Source organism: Ostrea edulis, chromosome 9 (assembly GCF_947568905.1).
Source record: "Ostrea edulis chromosome 9, xbOstEdul1.1, whole genome shotgun sequence".
Classification (NCBI taxonomy): domain Eukaryota; kingdom Metazoa; phylum Mollusca; class Bivalvia; order Ostreida; family Ostreidae; genus Ostrea; species Ostrea edulis.
The window spans coordinates 43488700-43505815 of record NC_079172.1 but is presented as its reverse complement, the minus strand read 5'-3'; the positions used below and the strand labels follow the sequence as shown (position 1 = coordinate 43505815).

At 36.5% G+C, this 17116-nt stretch overlaps 2 protein-coding genes across 3 annotated transcripts in view; one reads left to right on the top strand and one right to left on the bottom strand.

Moving 5' to 3' along the window:
• Nucleotides 1-14564, top strand: part of LOC125659300 (pseudouridine-5'-phosphatase-like) — a 32738-nt gene extending 18174 nt beyond the window's left edge. For both annotated transcript variants that reach the window (XM_048890924.2, XM_056149316.1), the window contains exons 5-8: nt 9868-9993; nt 10428-10520; nt 13507-13739; nt 14113-14564. In XM_048890924.2, coding sequence (XP_048746881.1) covers nt 9868-9993; nt 10428-10520; nt 13507-13739; nt 14113-14295 — 635 coding nt within the window. In that variant the 3' untranslated portion in view covers nt 14296-14564. The remainder of the gene's footprint in view (nt 1-9867; nt 9994-10427; nt 10521-13506; nt 13740-14112) is intronic.
• A 1793-nt stretch (nt 14565-16357) lies between these two features.
• LOC125658480 (uncharacterized) lies at nt 16358-17116 on the bottom strand. The gene has a single exon (XM_048889754.2). The coding sequence runs from the start codon at nt 17114-17116 to the stop codon at nt 16358-16360; it is 759 nt and encodes a 252-aa protein (XP_048745711.2).

Sequence of the window (17116 nt, the reverse complement as noted above, 5' to 3'; positions counted from 1 at the left end):
AACCTAGGAATACAACAGTTGCTGAATCGGACCCTGAGACTGCAGATGACTGTGACTACGAGACGGACTGTGACTCTGACAACGAACAGACAGAAGACTTTAATGACAGAGCAATTGAACAAACTGTGCATGAAATGGAAATAGAAATAAATTATTAGTCCGATCTATGTTAATTTTATCTCTTTTTATTTAAAACAACAATGTCCGGTAAATTTCACAATTGTCCGGTAAATTTTGAATATTTACCGGACAATTGTCCTACAGATTTTTTACTAGTTTCGGGAACTCTGCATAACAGGACAAAAAAAAAAAAATATCCCGAAATATTAGCACCTAACGAGGACAATGCTCAATCAAAGTATTCTAACGTTAGACATTTTCGATCCGCCTATTCATTGAACGCGGGAAACGCTATGCAACTGATGTAAACAGTACATTGTGACATCATATTCCGCGTCAGCAATTACACAAACAGGAAACGTTGTACAATTCGCGTTAATCAAGTATAGTGATTATATATGATTAAGAAAATAAGATTTACATGCTTTTACGGATTTTATGTAACATCTCAGAATGACGTGAACATGGGTATAAGAGATTCAAAATGAAGAAATACATGTCCACGTGCTAATATTCGAATCGACGCCATTTGGGACCAAAATTTTCAAGTTCCATAAGTATGGTTTAATTTTTCACTAGTTTTCTATATTTTCCTTTTAAACATGTATATACGTGTTACCTATAGGGAGGGAGCTCACAGTCCTTCGCCCTCTATGATATGTCTTACGGAGTGACCGTGATTGAGGGCGAAGCAAGAGTATTGACATTAATACTATCTATATCCACAACCATAGGCACCTGAAGTGTGGATAGCTTCAATAATCTTATGTACATACCATTACCCCTTCTAGAAAGAAATTATTTTTATACAGAGAACCAATAATTTATCCAAAATATATTATTTCCCCACCGATCACAGGTGCCTGTGTCCATAACAAGACAAAAATATCCTGAAGTTGATCCGGCCGCCTATTTGTTGAATGCAGGAAATATGATGCAATTGATACAAACAGTAAATTGTGATGTTATATTCAATGTCAATGTTGAGCAAATTTACAAACATGGGACACATGGTACAATCCAATCGAATCACGTCGACTGGTCGTCCTTTTCCGTAACTGGTAAGGAGACTCGGATGTGGATCGGCGCAAGAATTGCATCAAATCGATGCATTTCTTCGCTGGAAGCACGCCTGTGGATGAGGTTAGAAGGCCAGAACTGAATCCTTGTGTAATGTAGTGTTTAGATTTTCACCACAGATTCAGTTTCGGTATCATTAACGTCTTATTCAGGCTAATACATAAACATAATATTTTGTACGGTGTGACCGTTGAGACGAACGAAGCCCATTAACATCTTACCACACGACTTACAGGCATTTTATCCGTCTCTTCATTTAACGCGGGGAATATAATGCGGTGGATGTAAACAGTTACATTGTGACGTCATATTAGCTGCAATGTTTTTCTTCTTCTCTCGAATCAAGCAAAAACAAAACGTTTGAAGCTATGAGAAACCTTGTCTGGAATTCAAAAACGTTTATAGTACTATCTAAACAATCTAATTATTTTAATTACGGACTTGTCAATGAAGTATACTGCAGTGACGGCGACATTTTTCCAGAAGCATTATGGGTAATACTCGAGATCTTTTTTCAGGTGATGAAGAGCAAATCATGTGATTCATATGTGTAATCATTGGAGCGAGGTTGTCGCGATGTGAGCTTCGCTCGCTATCAGTGGAAATTGAAAGTGGTAGAATACCTTAGATATATATGATATGCATTTGAAAGCTTATGTTTCATATTGTAACGTACGACTGTGACGTCATAGTTACATTTGTGTACACATGGCAATATCCTCTGATGGCGTCGATCCACATACAAGGTTCATTTGCAGTTACGGAAATAGCCGAGTAGTTACGATTGGGTACAATCTCGTTAATCGAGGAGTGATTACATGTTTGATTAAGGAAATAAGATTTACATGCTTCACAATTCATCAAAATATAGATACTGTTTGATATAAAAGCTCATTTCAAAGTTCAATTCACTGCCTCGATCTTCGGTTGAATACAATTGCACAAGGGACAATGGCATTCGATAACGTTAGCCTCGAGTTTGTACAATCTTAATCAGTTTAAACTACCATGCCAACAGACACCTTTATACCATTCGGCTGTTGGAAGTATTTTACTTTTAAAATTGTGAATGTGAATCTTGGTAAAAAAAAAAAAATTGTTGAGAATTATTGATTTATTGATTTCTTCTAATTAAGAATGTATCCTATCAAAAATATTAAATCGTTACATGCATAAGTATTGCAATACGTATCTTATCGCGAAGGGGGCGTATCATTTCAGCCCTATTAATTGAAATTATGGATTTTTAGAAGGAGCAAGTAGCCTTTTACAAAAAATGTTAATGTTCATGATCCCAGGGGTAGGGGTTTGATTCCAGGTTGGAATAAACTTATAGTGATTATTGTCTTTATCATTTGAAAGACTTACTAGTTGATTTTGATATTATGAAAAATATTTTACCAGACGGTATGGGCACTTTCAGGGGCATTTGTATTTTAAGAACACATCTTGATTTATACTGCTGCTGAATATTAGAATTCCGTTCAGATATGCAAAATAGGAATGTTATTAATATGTTGTAGCTCTTGGGCATGTTGGGGCTAGTAATACTTTTAACTAATACTGAGGTGACGAGTTTGACTTGCAGGCTAGTGATACTATTAACTAATACTTGGGTGACGGATGAGACTTGTGGGCCTATCCTTGGTGAAGTGATTTATGGAACTGGGTATTATCATTAATATTTGAAACATTACAGCATACTACAAAGTAAAACACTCAAAGGTAGAAAACTTCTGTCTGGTAAATTATTATACCCCCCGAACGAAGTTCTGGGGGGTATATAGGAATCACTCTGTCTGTCCGTGCAGATTCATGTCCGGGCCATAACTTCTTTGTTCTTTGACTTAGGCATACCATATTTGGCACACAGGTAGATCACCATGAGACGATGTGACAAGTACCTTCATGACCTCTATATGACCTTGACCTCAAGGTCAAAATTAAAGGTTTTTTACAATGGATTCGTGTCCGGGCCATAACTTCTTTGTTCTTTGACATAGGCATACCATATTTGACACATGAGTGTATCACCATGAGACGATGTGTCATGTACCTTCATGACCTCCATATGACCTTGACCCTTGACCTCAAGGTCAAAATTAAAGGTTTTTTACATAGGATTCGTGTCTGGGTCATAACTTCTTTGTTCTTTGACATAGGCATAACATAATTGACACATGAGTGTATCACCAGGAGACGATGTGTCATGTACCTTCATGACCCCCATATGACCTTGACCTCAAGGTCAAAATTAAAGGTTTTTACAATGGATTCATGTCCGGGCCATGACTTCTTTGTTCTTTGACATAGGCATATCATATTTGACACATGAGTGTATCACCATGAGACGATGTGTCGAGTACCTTCATGGCCTGTATATGACCTTGAACTTTGACCTCAAGGTCAAAATTGATTATAGGGTTTTGACATAGTCATACCATAAGACATGGGTGTGTCACCATGAGACTATGTGTCATGTACATTCATGACCTCTTTATGACCTTGACCTTTGATCTCAAGGTCAAAATTATAGGTTTATGCCATGGATTTGTGTTCGGACTATATCTTCCATTTTCTTCTACAAATGCATACCATATTTTTACACTCCGGAAAGAGGTAATTTATACCTATTATAAATCGCGTGACCTACCTGAGGAATGACCACGTAAAACTCGACTCCCGAAAATTTGGTCGGAAAGAGCTATTTTTGAAGCTTTTTAATAGGTGATTGCTGCTTCTCTGCAACCCATATAATTCACGAACTTGGATAGTGTTTTTTTGAAGATTTTTGAATGTGTTTGATGCAGTAAAAATGCCGTTGAATCAACAACAAAAGAGTGGTCAGACAAGTTTTAGAAAGACTGAGCAGTGTTCCGCAAATCAGGTTAGTGTTAACAAAGATATGAACTGTAGAATTCAAGAATTACAAAACACCATTGATAGTTTAAGGAACAAACTATCCAACTACGATTCGTTATCAAATGACATTGCCCAAATGAAATCTTTAATCCATGATGAGGAATCGGGATTTGTGAAATCACTCAAATACGTGGCAGAACAATCGGAGAGCAATTACGACGATATATATTTTATACGTCAGGAGAATGCCCAACTTCGAAGCGAAGTCGATTTATTAAGGGCCTCAGTGATTAAACTGGATAGAAAAATTGCACACCAAGACAAGGAACTTAATGAATTACGTTCCCGTTCAATGCGAGATAATATTCTGATCCACAACTTTGAATATACACCTGGTGAACTCCTATCAGATGCTATTCCCAAACTGATAAAGGAATCTTTAGGGGTACAAGTTTCCTTTGTTCGCATTCACAGAAATAGCGCCAAGGGTACTTACAATTCTAGACCCGTCACAATAACAGCAAAATTGGTGGATCGAAGCAAAAAAGATGAAATACTGAAAGCGCAAAAAGCGAAAAAGCTAGAAAAAATCAGGCTTCCTTTCTATATAACATCGCAAGACCCCCCTGCAATTCGGGAAGAACGTAAAAGACTGTATGATATTTCTGACTCTCTGCGCGAAAATAAAATCAAGGCGAGAGTGGAACGGGGGCGAGTAACTTTGCCAAACGGAGACGCATATATTGATCCAGTACAAAAGATAGAAACATCGGATACTCTACAAATTACACCCGATGAAATAGAAAACCTGGATATCTCAGACACTACAACTGAACCAACCAAACTTAAGGGTTCTGAAATATTCGCCACCGGAGCGAAGGTTGCTTCAATAATAGAAGTTCAAAACTTATACAAAAAAGTTTGTGTAGACCCCTACTCAGCCGCAGCCGATCATCGAATCCTAATCTACAGGTTTGTAGATTCTTCAGGGAAAATTCACGAAAGTTACTGGGATGATGGCGAGCATGGAGCAGGGAGGCGCCTTATGACATATATGAAAACAAACAAAATTGAAAATCTGGGTGTAGTTATAACGCGCTGGTGTGGCCCAAATCATATTGGTCCGGACCGCTTCCGAATCATGGAGGACCATGTGTGTGAAGTGGCCAACACTGTACTCTAGGAGTGGCTACTGCGGGTTATATATGTATATATATTGTATTATATCAGTGTACATTACTTGCAAGTTATATTTAGAAATGTGAATTATAAAAACTCAATATTACTAATTACTATTATCAAGGTACTATTTGCAAGTGGTGTGTATAGTTATGCTATAGTATGTCTATATTAATCTGCATATGATGGGTCTATATAGCTTTGTATCGCGATCATCCTATTCTAATATTGTTTTCCGGAATTTGTAATTGTGTCAATTTTGGTTTTGATAATTTCCTTCAATATTACAACTTCCGGTATACAAGACGACGACGACAAATGTATATATATTATATGTACTAGGTTTGGACAATAGCACTCTTTCCGACTAAATTACTCGGTTATAATATAATGAATCAACATCTTCAACTCTTTTCATACATGATTATTATTTTCTTCTCATTTCTCTCTCTCTCTCTTTCTCCTTTCCTTTACGTTTCAAACTTTTCAATGGGGGCCAGTATTTTGTCAGTCCGTGTTTTGCTGAAATCTATATAACAAACAAACAGATACATGGCTGAAATTAAAATTATCTCTGTGAACTGTCAAGGATTAAATGACCATAAGAAACGGAAAGACATTTTCCAATACTATCGCCAACAGCATTGCAGCATTTTATGTTTAATAGACACACATTTTACAATTGAAATGGAACAAGAAATAAGAAATGAGTGGGGCTATGAAGCTCGATTCAATTCTTTTACTTCAAACTCAAGAGGGGTTGCCATTCTATTTAATAATAATTTTGAGTACCAAATTCATGAACAGCCTATTTCAGATAATACTGGTAATTTACTTGCACTTAGCATTTCATTAGAAAATAAGAAAATAAGTTTGATATGTATATATGGACCAAATGATGACTCTCCTGACTTCTATCAGAAATTAGGAGATACTATTACAAAATTAAACAACGAGGAAATTATTATTGTTGGGGATTTTAATCTGGTACTAGATACTACCAAAGATTATTTCAATTATTTACATGTTAATAACCCCAAGGCAAGGGAAGCTGTTCTAGAACAAATGCTATCTTTAAATTTAGTTGATATATATAGAGAATTCCATCCAAATGTAAATAGGTTCACTTGGAGAAAACCTAATCCTATGAAACAAGCTCGCCTAGATTTCTTTCTTATATCTGCTTCCCTCCTAAAGGAAGTTAAAAGCAGTGACATTATGACAAGCTATAGATCAGATCATTCTCCAGTGTATGTATCACTTAAATTAAATAATTTCAAACATGGGAAGGGACTATGGAAGTTTAATAACTCACTTTTAAAAGACATTGAGTATATTAAATGTATTAATAATCATATTGATCAAATAAAACAACAATACGCAGTTCCCGTATATGAAAGAGAGTCAGTTTTAGACATTCCTGCAGCAGACATACAGTTTATAATTAATGAACAACTATTTTTAGAGACCCTATTGATGGAAATCAGATCAAAAACAATTTCATATGCAAGTCACATCAAAAAGCAAAGATCAAAAAAAGAAAAGGATTTACAAGATCAACTAGAAGAATTGGAAAGGGATTTTGAATGAAATATTGAAACTATAAATGAAAAGAAAAAAGATCTTGAAAATATACGAAATCATAAGGTCAATGGTTGTATGGTACGTTCCCGGGCTAAGTGGATAAATGAAGGAGAAAAGCCATCTAATTATTTTCTCAACCTAGAGAATCGCCATTTTACAAATAAAATCATTCCAAAAGTAATAATTGTAGAAAATGATGTACAAAGAGAAATAATCAAACAAGAAGACATTTTGATGGAGGTGGAAAATTTTTATAGAAACTTATATTCGAGTAATAGAAATATAAATGAAAAAGCAGATGGTAAAATATCTGAAATATTAAAGGATTTTAGTGTTCCTAAGCTATCTGATGGAGAGAAAAAATCAATAGAAGGATATATTACTCACAAAGAAGCATCTATAATCTTAAAGGATATGTCAAATAACAAAAGCCCTGGTAGTGATGGCTTCACAGCTGAATTCTTTAAAATTTTCTGGAAAAAAATTGGATTTTTTGTCGTGCGATCATTAAATTATGGATTTGACCAAGGAGAATTATCATCAACACAAAAACAAGGAATTATAACTTGCATACCCAAAGAGGGAAAATCAAAATTCTCTCTAAACAACTGGAGACCAATTTCTCTTCTCAATGTTACATATAAAATTGGGTCAGGCTGTATAGCAAGAAGAATAAAAACTGTGCTTAGTAAAATTATTAGTAATGATCAAACAGGTTTCATACCTGGAAGGTACATAGGAGAAAACAGTAGATTAATATATGATCTAATGAATCATACAGAAACAAATCATATTCCTGGAGTGTTAGTTATGATAGATTTTGAAAAAGCCTTTGATTCTGTTTCTTGGAAATTTATAAATGATACTTTGCAATACTTTAATTTTGGACCTTATTTCTGTAGTTGGATTACAACATTTCACTATAATGCGGTTTCATGTGTGACACAAGCAGGCTTTTTATCTAATTTCTTTAAACTAGGACGTGGTTGTAGGCAAGGGGACCCACTATCACCTTACATATTCTTATTATGCGCTGAAATTTTGGCTATAAAAATTAAAAATAACAGAAGTATAAAGGGAATTCTAATCAATAACACAGAATATCTAATGTCACAGTACGCAGATGATACATCCATTTTCCTTGACGGATCGGAGGTTTCATTGAGAGAAACCTTGAAAGAACTTGATGAATTTTATAAATTATCTGGTCTCAAAATAAACCGAGATAAAACTCAGATTGTTTGGATAGGAAGTAAAAAATATTCAGATGAAAGATTATGTTCTGATATGAATTTCAAATGGACAACTCGATTTAAACTACTAGGAATCCATTATGATGTGGATTTAAATAAAATTTTGAAATTGAACTATGACAAAAAACTTGTGAAGATTAAGTCAATTATTGACCAGTGGAGTAAACGAAAGTTGACTCCAATTGGGAAAATAACTCTAGTGAAATCACTCCTAATTTCACAACTAAATCATTTATTTATTGCCTTACCAAACCCAAAGAATGCTTTCATAAAAGAACTTAATACTATTTTATTTGAATTTGTCTGGAATTCAAAATCTGATAAAATTAAAAGAAAAGTTGCCACACAAAAGTATGCATATGGGGGACTAAAAATGGTTGATCTAGATTGTTATATCAAAGGACTAAAGTCGACTTGGATAAGGAGATTGGTTATGGAGGACAACTCAAAATGGAAAAGTCTCCTTAGAAATAATGTAAACTTGGACAAATTAATAAATACAGGTTCAGACTATATCTTACAGATAGTTGAAAATGTAAAAAATGACTTTTGGAAAGATGTCATGGTGGCTTTTAAGGAAATTCAAGAAAAAGTTGTCATTAAATCTTGGGAGGACTATATGAGCCAACCTTTATGGAATAATCATAAGTTCAAGATAGAAAGTCAGTCCATCTTCTATAAAACATGGTATGATAAAGGAATAAAAAATGTACATGATCTACTTGACGAAAAAGGAGAAATTATAAATTTTAAAATATTTAAAGACAGATTTAACTTACAAATGAATTTTTTAACATATATGGGTATAACACAAGTAGTAGCCACAGATATGAAAAAGTATAACTTTACAAATAAAGCATCTGTGCAAAAACCCCTTATTCCCTTGAATATCAAACTATTTGTTTTAACAAAGAAAGGGTCGAAACCTATGCATGATACTCTCAATAAATCAGATGCTATACCCACAGGAAAAAAGAAATGGAGTAGATATTTCATTACCTCTGATAACCAATGGAAGGCAATCTTTTACCTGCCATTCTTGACTACATTGGATTCTAAATTATTATGGTTTCAATACAGAGTTAACCACCACATTTTAACTACTAATAGCTATATGTACAAATTAGGTAGAGTAGATTCTAAACTATGTACCTTTTGTGATAGGGAAGACGAAACAATTTACCATTTACTTTGGGATTGTCCAAAAGTACAACAATTATTATCAGAATTTATCAGATATTGCAATTCAAAGGAGATTAAAATAGAATTTGATGTCAAAACTTTTATATTTGGTGATACAAAACAAAAACATTTAAGGTCATACAATGCATTACTTATAATAATAAAAAAATATATATATAGGAATAGATGTCAAAAAAATCAGCTAACACTTAAAGCCCTTATAAATGATTGGAAACAATTGTATCAAATCAACCTGGATAGTTATAACTGGGAAAAATGGTCTCCATTAGTCAATTGACTCCCTCCTCTCTCTCTCTCTCTCTCTCTCTCTCTCTCTCTCTCTCTCATAAAAAGAAAATGAACATTATAATATATATATGTACGCTTAAATATATTCATATTCTTTTGTATCTACTTTTGTGCAAATGTATGTCGATTGAGTGAAATAAAAAAACAAAAAAAAAAAAAAAAAAAAATTTATACCTATTAACAACACCCTTTGGGAGATTGGGGTAAGCGGGGGGTATTCTTAGTGAGCATTGCTCACAGTACATCTTGTTTCTATCAAACTGACTGATCATTTTATTTGAGAGTTTCTCTTTAACAGACACAGAACGTATGTACACCGTCATTGTACAAAATATTGTGGGGCAGTATGGGAAGACGTTTACAATGGACATCAAAGTCAAACAGATGGGCAGGAAAGAACCAGAAGCAGCAAAAATTGTTATCGGTGCGTGACTAAAGCTGATTCCGAGAGTCTATATCTATTTTTTTTATTGAATGATTATCAGTATACTAACAGGATAAAATTACCGATAGTAGAAAATGACGAGTTTCCAGACTTCTAGAAGATCGTGCTGATAATTCATTAGAATTCATGGGGGCCAATTTTCATGGATTCTCCAGATTTTACAGTTCCTTTGGGATTTCGTGGACATGGTTAATTCTGTCTGTTGAAACATTATATACTGTATATGAATAGTGTATTTTATTGTTGTTGAAATTCCTGGGATACCCTCAAAGTCCATGAATATTGAGTCCCCATGAAATTTAGTAACAAATGTTAAATTTAGTACTTACCATGAAAATATTAGTTTCAATCAAGGAATTCATTGTAAAGAGAAACAAATAATTCTTTTAACTAGCAAAAAATTTGTATTACAGACACCTTAGATTTACCATTGACTGTTGACCAGTATCTACAAATGGCTCATGAGCAACAGGAGAAATTGTTCCCCACTGTCAATTTATTGCCAGGTAATGAAACAACTCAACCTCTATACATTGTCTCCACTGTCAGTCTGTAACAACTCGACCTCTACACACTGTCACCACTGTCAATCTGTAACAACTCAATCTCTACACACTGTCTCCACTGTCAATCTGTAACAACACAATCTCTACACATTGTCTCCACTGTCAATCTGTAACAACACAATCTCTATACATTGTCACCACTATCAGTCTGTAACAACTCAATCTCTACACATTATCTCCACTGTCAATCTGTAACAACACAATCTCTACACATTATCACCACTGTCAATCTGTAACAACTCAATCTCTACACACTGTCTCCACTGTCAATCTGTAACAACTCAATCTCTACACATTGTCTCCACTACCAATCTGTAACAACTCAATCTCTACACATTGTCTCCACTGTCAATCTGTAACAACTCAATCTCTACACACTGTCACCACTGTCAATCTGTAACAACTCAATCTCTACACATTGTCTCCACTGTCAATCTGTAACAACTCAATCTCTACACATTATCACCACTGTCAATCTGTAACAACTCAATATCTACACACTGTCTCCACTGTCAATCTGTAACAACTCAATCTCTACACACTGTCACCACTGTCAGTCTGTAACAACTCAATCTCTACACATTGTCTCCACTGTCAATCTGTAACAACTCAATCTCTACACATTGTCACCACTGTCAATCTAAAACAACTCAATCTCTACACATTGTCACCACTGTCAATCTGTAACAACTCAATCTCTACACATTGTCACCACTGTCAATCTGTAACAACTCAATCTCTACACACTGTCACCACTGTCAATCTGTAACAACTCAATCTCTACACATTGTCTCCACTGTCAATCTGTAACAACTCAATCTCTACACATTATCACCACTGTCAATCTGTAACAACTCAATTTCTACACATTGTCACCACTGTCAATCTGTAACAACTCAATCTCTACACATTGTCTCCACTGTCAATCTGTAACAACTCAATCTCTACACATTGTCTCCACTACCAATCTGTAACAACTCAATCTCTACACACTGTCACCACTGTCAGTCTGTAACAACTCAATCTCTACACATTGTCTCCACTGTCTGTAACAACTCAATCTCTACTCACTGTCACCACTATCAATCTGTTATCAGATTAGACACTTTGTCAATCTCTGTCCAAAATATACTACTCAAAATTTGATAAGGATCACTAGGTTATATGTGTGTAATTTACCACTAACATAACAAAAGACATAAATTTGACTCAGAAAAGTGTTTACTCAGGTTATGAATGAAAATTCATGAACGGCATGAACTTTTATCAATACGGAATGCTTGAAATCTGATAACAACACCAAAAGGCATTTCATTACAAAAAGTTAACAGCAAACCAGAGAAAGAATTACACAGTTTTGGGGGATAGTCCATCATTACACTTATTCGATGAAGTGTCAATACCGGGTATGGCCTCCCCTTGCATCAATGACGGCTTGACAACGTCGAGCCATGCTGTCAATAAGCACCCGGATGTTTCCAATGGGAAGGTTGTTCCACTCTTCCACGAGGGCGTTTCCGAGCTCTGCCAAAGTCGTGGGTTGTGCTCTATGGCGTGAAAGGGCAACCTGCAGCATGTTCCATACATGCTCAATCGGGTTCAAGTCCGTCGAGCGCGCTGGCCAGTCCATACGGACAATTGTCTCCTGCTGAAGGTACTGCTCCACCACCCTGGCGCGATGAGGACGGGCGTTATCATCCATCAGGATGAACTCGGGGCCAACAGCACCAGCGTAGGGTCTGACGTAAACATCGAGGATCTCATCCCGGTACCACACCCCCATCATTGTTCCTCTCTCCAGGACATGAAGATCTGTTCTTCCATCCCTGCTGATTCCACCCCAGACCATGATGGAACCACCACCATAACGGTCATGTTCACTGATGTTTGCATCATGGAAACGTTCACGTTGTCGTCGCCACACTCGATGCCTCCTGTCTGTAAAGTCCAAACAATACCTGGACTCATCGGTGAACAGAACTTGAACCCAATCGTTCTGTGTCCAAGTGACATGATCTTCAGCCCAGTCCAATCACTCTCGCCGGTGTCGAACAGTCAGAGGGACTCGAACACATGCCCTTCTGGAGTTGAGACCTGCATTGTGCAGCCGATTCCGTATCGTCTGAGTGGACACATTCACCCCCGAGGCGTTCAGGAGGTCGTTACCTAGGCTGGTTGCTGTCCAGAAGGGATGGCGTCGTGCCTGAAGAGCCAAAAAATGGTCTTGGCGTTGGGTTGTCGACCCTTGACGACCACCCCCATGTCGGTGTGCTGCTGTACTAAAAGTTTGCTGTCTGTTCCAGGCCATTTGCAACGCTCTGGCTGACGTTTAGTGCATTTGCAACGCCACGTTGTGAATAGCCAGCGTCAAGCATTCCAATACATCTGCCCAGTTGTTCTGTCGTCAGGCGACGCCTTACACGTTGAGGGGGCATTGTGTTGATAAACGTAGTGTAAACACTCAAGTGAGTTTGAAATTTTAGAAAGAATCAGACACCGATGCCTGAGTGAAAATCGTGCAATGGTAGCAAAACCATAAACTGTGATGAGAAACGCATTTCCCATGGCATGAAATGCACGTGCAAGTTTGTTGAAGATGTTTTTTATTTCACTTGGACACAATATTGCCAGTTATGCAGTTATTAATTTTTTAAACAGAAAAATATCTATGATCCTTATCAAATTTTGAGTAGTATATGTAAAATGTGAATGGGTCGGAAGGATAGATTAGAATATTACATGTATGATCTTCAGTAGATAATTTCTTCCCTTATATATTCATGTAGAAGTGATATAACTGGGGGGAAATGTGTGAATCTGTCTTGAGAGTTTTCAAGTTTTGGCATTTTTAGAACATCTTCTAAACTGCTCAGTAAAGCACAAATATACATACATGTACATGTACAACTTCTGTATTTGTGCACAGGAGCAGAGCGTTTAGTCAAACATTTACGTAACCATGGTATCCCTATTGCCACAGCCACCGGCTCCCATACACAGAGTTTCCAGTTAAAGACGTCCAGCCACAAGGACTTGTTTTCCTTGTTCCATCACAGTGTTCTCAGTGGAGATGATCCTGAATGTAAACATGGCAAACCAGCTCCCGACTGCTTCCTACTGGCTGCTCAAAGGTTCCCCGACAACCCCCACCCCAGCAAGGTTAGAGGAAGTAGTAATTTCACATCAGTAATTCAGCCCTTTATGTGAAATCCATAGAAACAGATTTACTTACTAAAATGTGTGATTTCTTTACCTGCATCACTTGCAGCAAGCACAAAACCAGGGTTAGGAATGGTTTGAATCTGTTCATTCATTTAGCCAACACACTTCATGGAAAGATGTCAGAATAAGTCATTAAAAGAGTGGTCTAAAATTGAATGAGAGCATGTGATATAAGATAATTGATTTAACAGTAGATTTTGATTCTTCAAACCTTGAATATTTTAGAGCTGTATGTAGCATAATCAGAAAATTAAAGATAAAGTAAAACAAATATATAAGTCTCTGTTTGTCTTTGGTATCTTTGTACCAGGTGCTGGTGTTTGAGGATGCTCCAAATGGAGTGGAGGCTGCCCATGCAGCAGGCATGCAGTGTGTGTGGATACCCCTCAAAGAAATCAACAAACAGACGCACCAACATATGGCCACATTAGTGCTCGACTCTCTGGAGGAGTTCAAGCCGGAGATGTTCGGACTGCCGCCATTTGATAATTGATTTCATATTTCTATGAATATAGTATTTTTATTGGACCATTAGATGACTATATATGATGAAGGTTAATATTTTGTATCAGTTTATTGATGATTTTTAGGGTAGTAGTGGAACCAATCATTTGCCTTTTGTACTTATTTTGATTTTGAAAATATTGCATGAGAATGGTGATACAGTGTATACGTGATCTCAAGACTAATTAGTTATTTTGTTAATTGTTTATGTTACGTGATTGTTTATTACTGAGAATATATATTTACAATGTATGGATATTTGGGTTTATGTATTTTTTTTAATTTCATTTTGTATTTTAATCTTTCAAATATTACTGAGATGGGATCCTTTACACTTGTGAAAAGAGTCTCTTTCAGGTGTATTAGAATTTATACCATTCGTTAACAATCAACTGTAACTGTTACAGAGATAAATTTCAGAAATATCTGCTGTCTCTTACTCAGTCAGAAATGTCTGCTCTTTCTTACTCAGAGAGCCGTCTCTTACTTATTGAGCCCTGTCTCTTACTCAGTGAGCTTTGTCTCTTACTCAGTGAGCCGTCTCTTACTCAGTGAGCTGTCTCTTACTCGATGAGCTTGGTCTCTTACTCGCTGAGCCCTGTCTCATACTCACTGAGCTTTGTCTCTTACTCAGTGAGCTGTCTCTTACTTGGTGAGTTCTGTCTCTTACTCGGTGAGCTTTGTCTCTTACTTGGTGAGCTCTTACTCGGTGAGCTCTGTCTTTTACTCGGTGAGCTCTGTCTCTTACTCAGTGAGCTCTGTCTCTTACTCAGTGAGCTCTGTCTCTTAGTTGGTGAACTCTGGTACATGTACAGCCAAGTGAAAATGACCAAGAATCATTCAACAAAGAAAATTGAAAGATTGCATTCAAAGAAAACATATTTTATTCATTTTCAACAACAGAAGCAGACTTGATGCAGCCACAAAAATATCCAGCACATCATTATCACATGTGAAATAGTCCATTATAAAGCTTATTTAAACTGTTGTAACAACTTTTCTACTATAACTAATGTGATAAAAAAAAAATTAATTATTTACATGTAATTTCTCGATAATCACTGCTGATCATAAAGACCAGCAAGGTAAGATTAAACTGAAGGTGATGACCAGAAGTCTATACCACATTGGGTTTTTTTTTTAAATAAACAATTTTCAATCATTAATTGATGTGTTGGTGAAGTGACAACCATTAATGAACAAAATCTCTAATGTCTATGGCATGCATATTTTTTCTAGGGCTACAGTTCAGCTTATTATATAATATGTTTATACCTTACATGTCAAAATCAAGTTCACCAGCACATGCAAAACAATCAGGAATTTGCACAATGACACATATTATGTTTGAAGTCAACTTTTAAGGGTCAAATTTTGAAGCACTGATTTTTAACCTCTAAATCAGTCAATTTTATTTTACAATTTTTGTATGCCGTTATCAGAAATGTGTCCACTAACAAGAATGTGATAATTGGTAAGGTGCAGTGTGATGTAATATTGCTAATTTGCATCTTGAATAATGCGTAGTTTTTGAAACTATCAGCCTTGAGTATGTGCTTTGTAACATGACCAAAATATCTGTGATAAAAGTACTAGTATAGTTTTAAAATTTTATAATTTAATTCAATATATTTCCATGCACGGGCACGTAGAACCATGAGGCCTCGATACCCTTTTTTGAACAATGTTGATCATTCTTTATTTTGACATGCAAATGAATACAGCTGTATATGATTTTGGCTAGACCATTGTTGAACTTGCCTCCCCCCCTCCCCCTGGAAATTTTCATCTTTCTTTCTTTTTTGACAAGCAAATGAATACAGCCGTATATACATGTACCTTCAACAAACTCCAACTGGCCAGTATTACCTAAACTTCCCAGTATTGCCTACTAGACGTTGTATTTGATAATGCATTGACTTCAGAACTCAGTGTGAATTGTAAAACTGCACCCCATAGAGTCATCACAAGCTAAAGCAAATTGAAAACGAGCAGGAAGATCAGCTAATCACAATTTTTGGTATCACAGAAAACTGCCCATCATCGTCGTCTCAGTACTGCAGCGATTTCGGTTTGGTGTGTAATGTGTCCTCTGTTTCTACATCTAATACTGGGTCAAAATGTTCGTTTTTATTTGATAGATATATCACAGGGTGCGTCATTTCTGTGTTGTCTAAGGGTTTAAACGTCTGCCAATGATATTCTGTTTTCCCGCCAAATTGAATGGGAGAGTACACCATTATAACGGTCCTCAGCAGAGTAGCCGTTGCCATGATCTCCGTGTCTGTCGCCCACTCTCGTGACCTTTTCATACTTGAAATGTATTTAGTCATTCCACCTCTACTCAGGAGAAATGTTCTATACATATCCGGGTGGTCGCTAACATGTTTGGTGACCGCCGTCCGAACCGTCATATGTTCCGCTTCCGAACCAGACACCACTGCACTGATGGCGCGAAAAAAGCAGTTGCCATCCCCGCGGACCGTGAGAGTTTGTTTTGGCGGGGAAGTTTGACTAAATTGTTTCATATCGGCACAGTTTATATATTTTTCTAGCGGAATATCCAACAATCTGGACTTCTCTTTTTGCCACACATTTGTTATAGGGTAGTATGTGTACTTTGGCGTTTTTTCTTCCTTGGACTCCCGTTTGGAGTGATAATATCCCGATATATCTTCCCTGTGTGGTATAGAATCGACCACAGTGTCATATCGTGCCCTCCCCCCGGGGTTTATATGAGGAACCCCTCCCCCTGGATCGCGGGTTTTCCTCGGCGAATTGAGGGAGAGATTTTGAAAGGAATGTTCCAT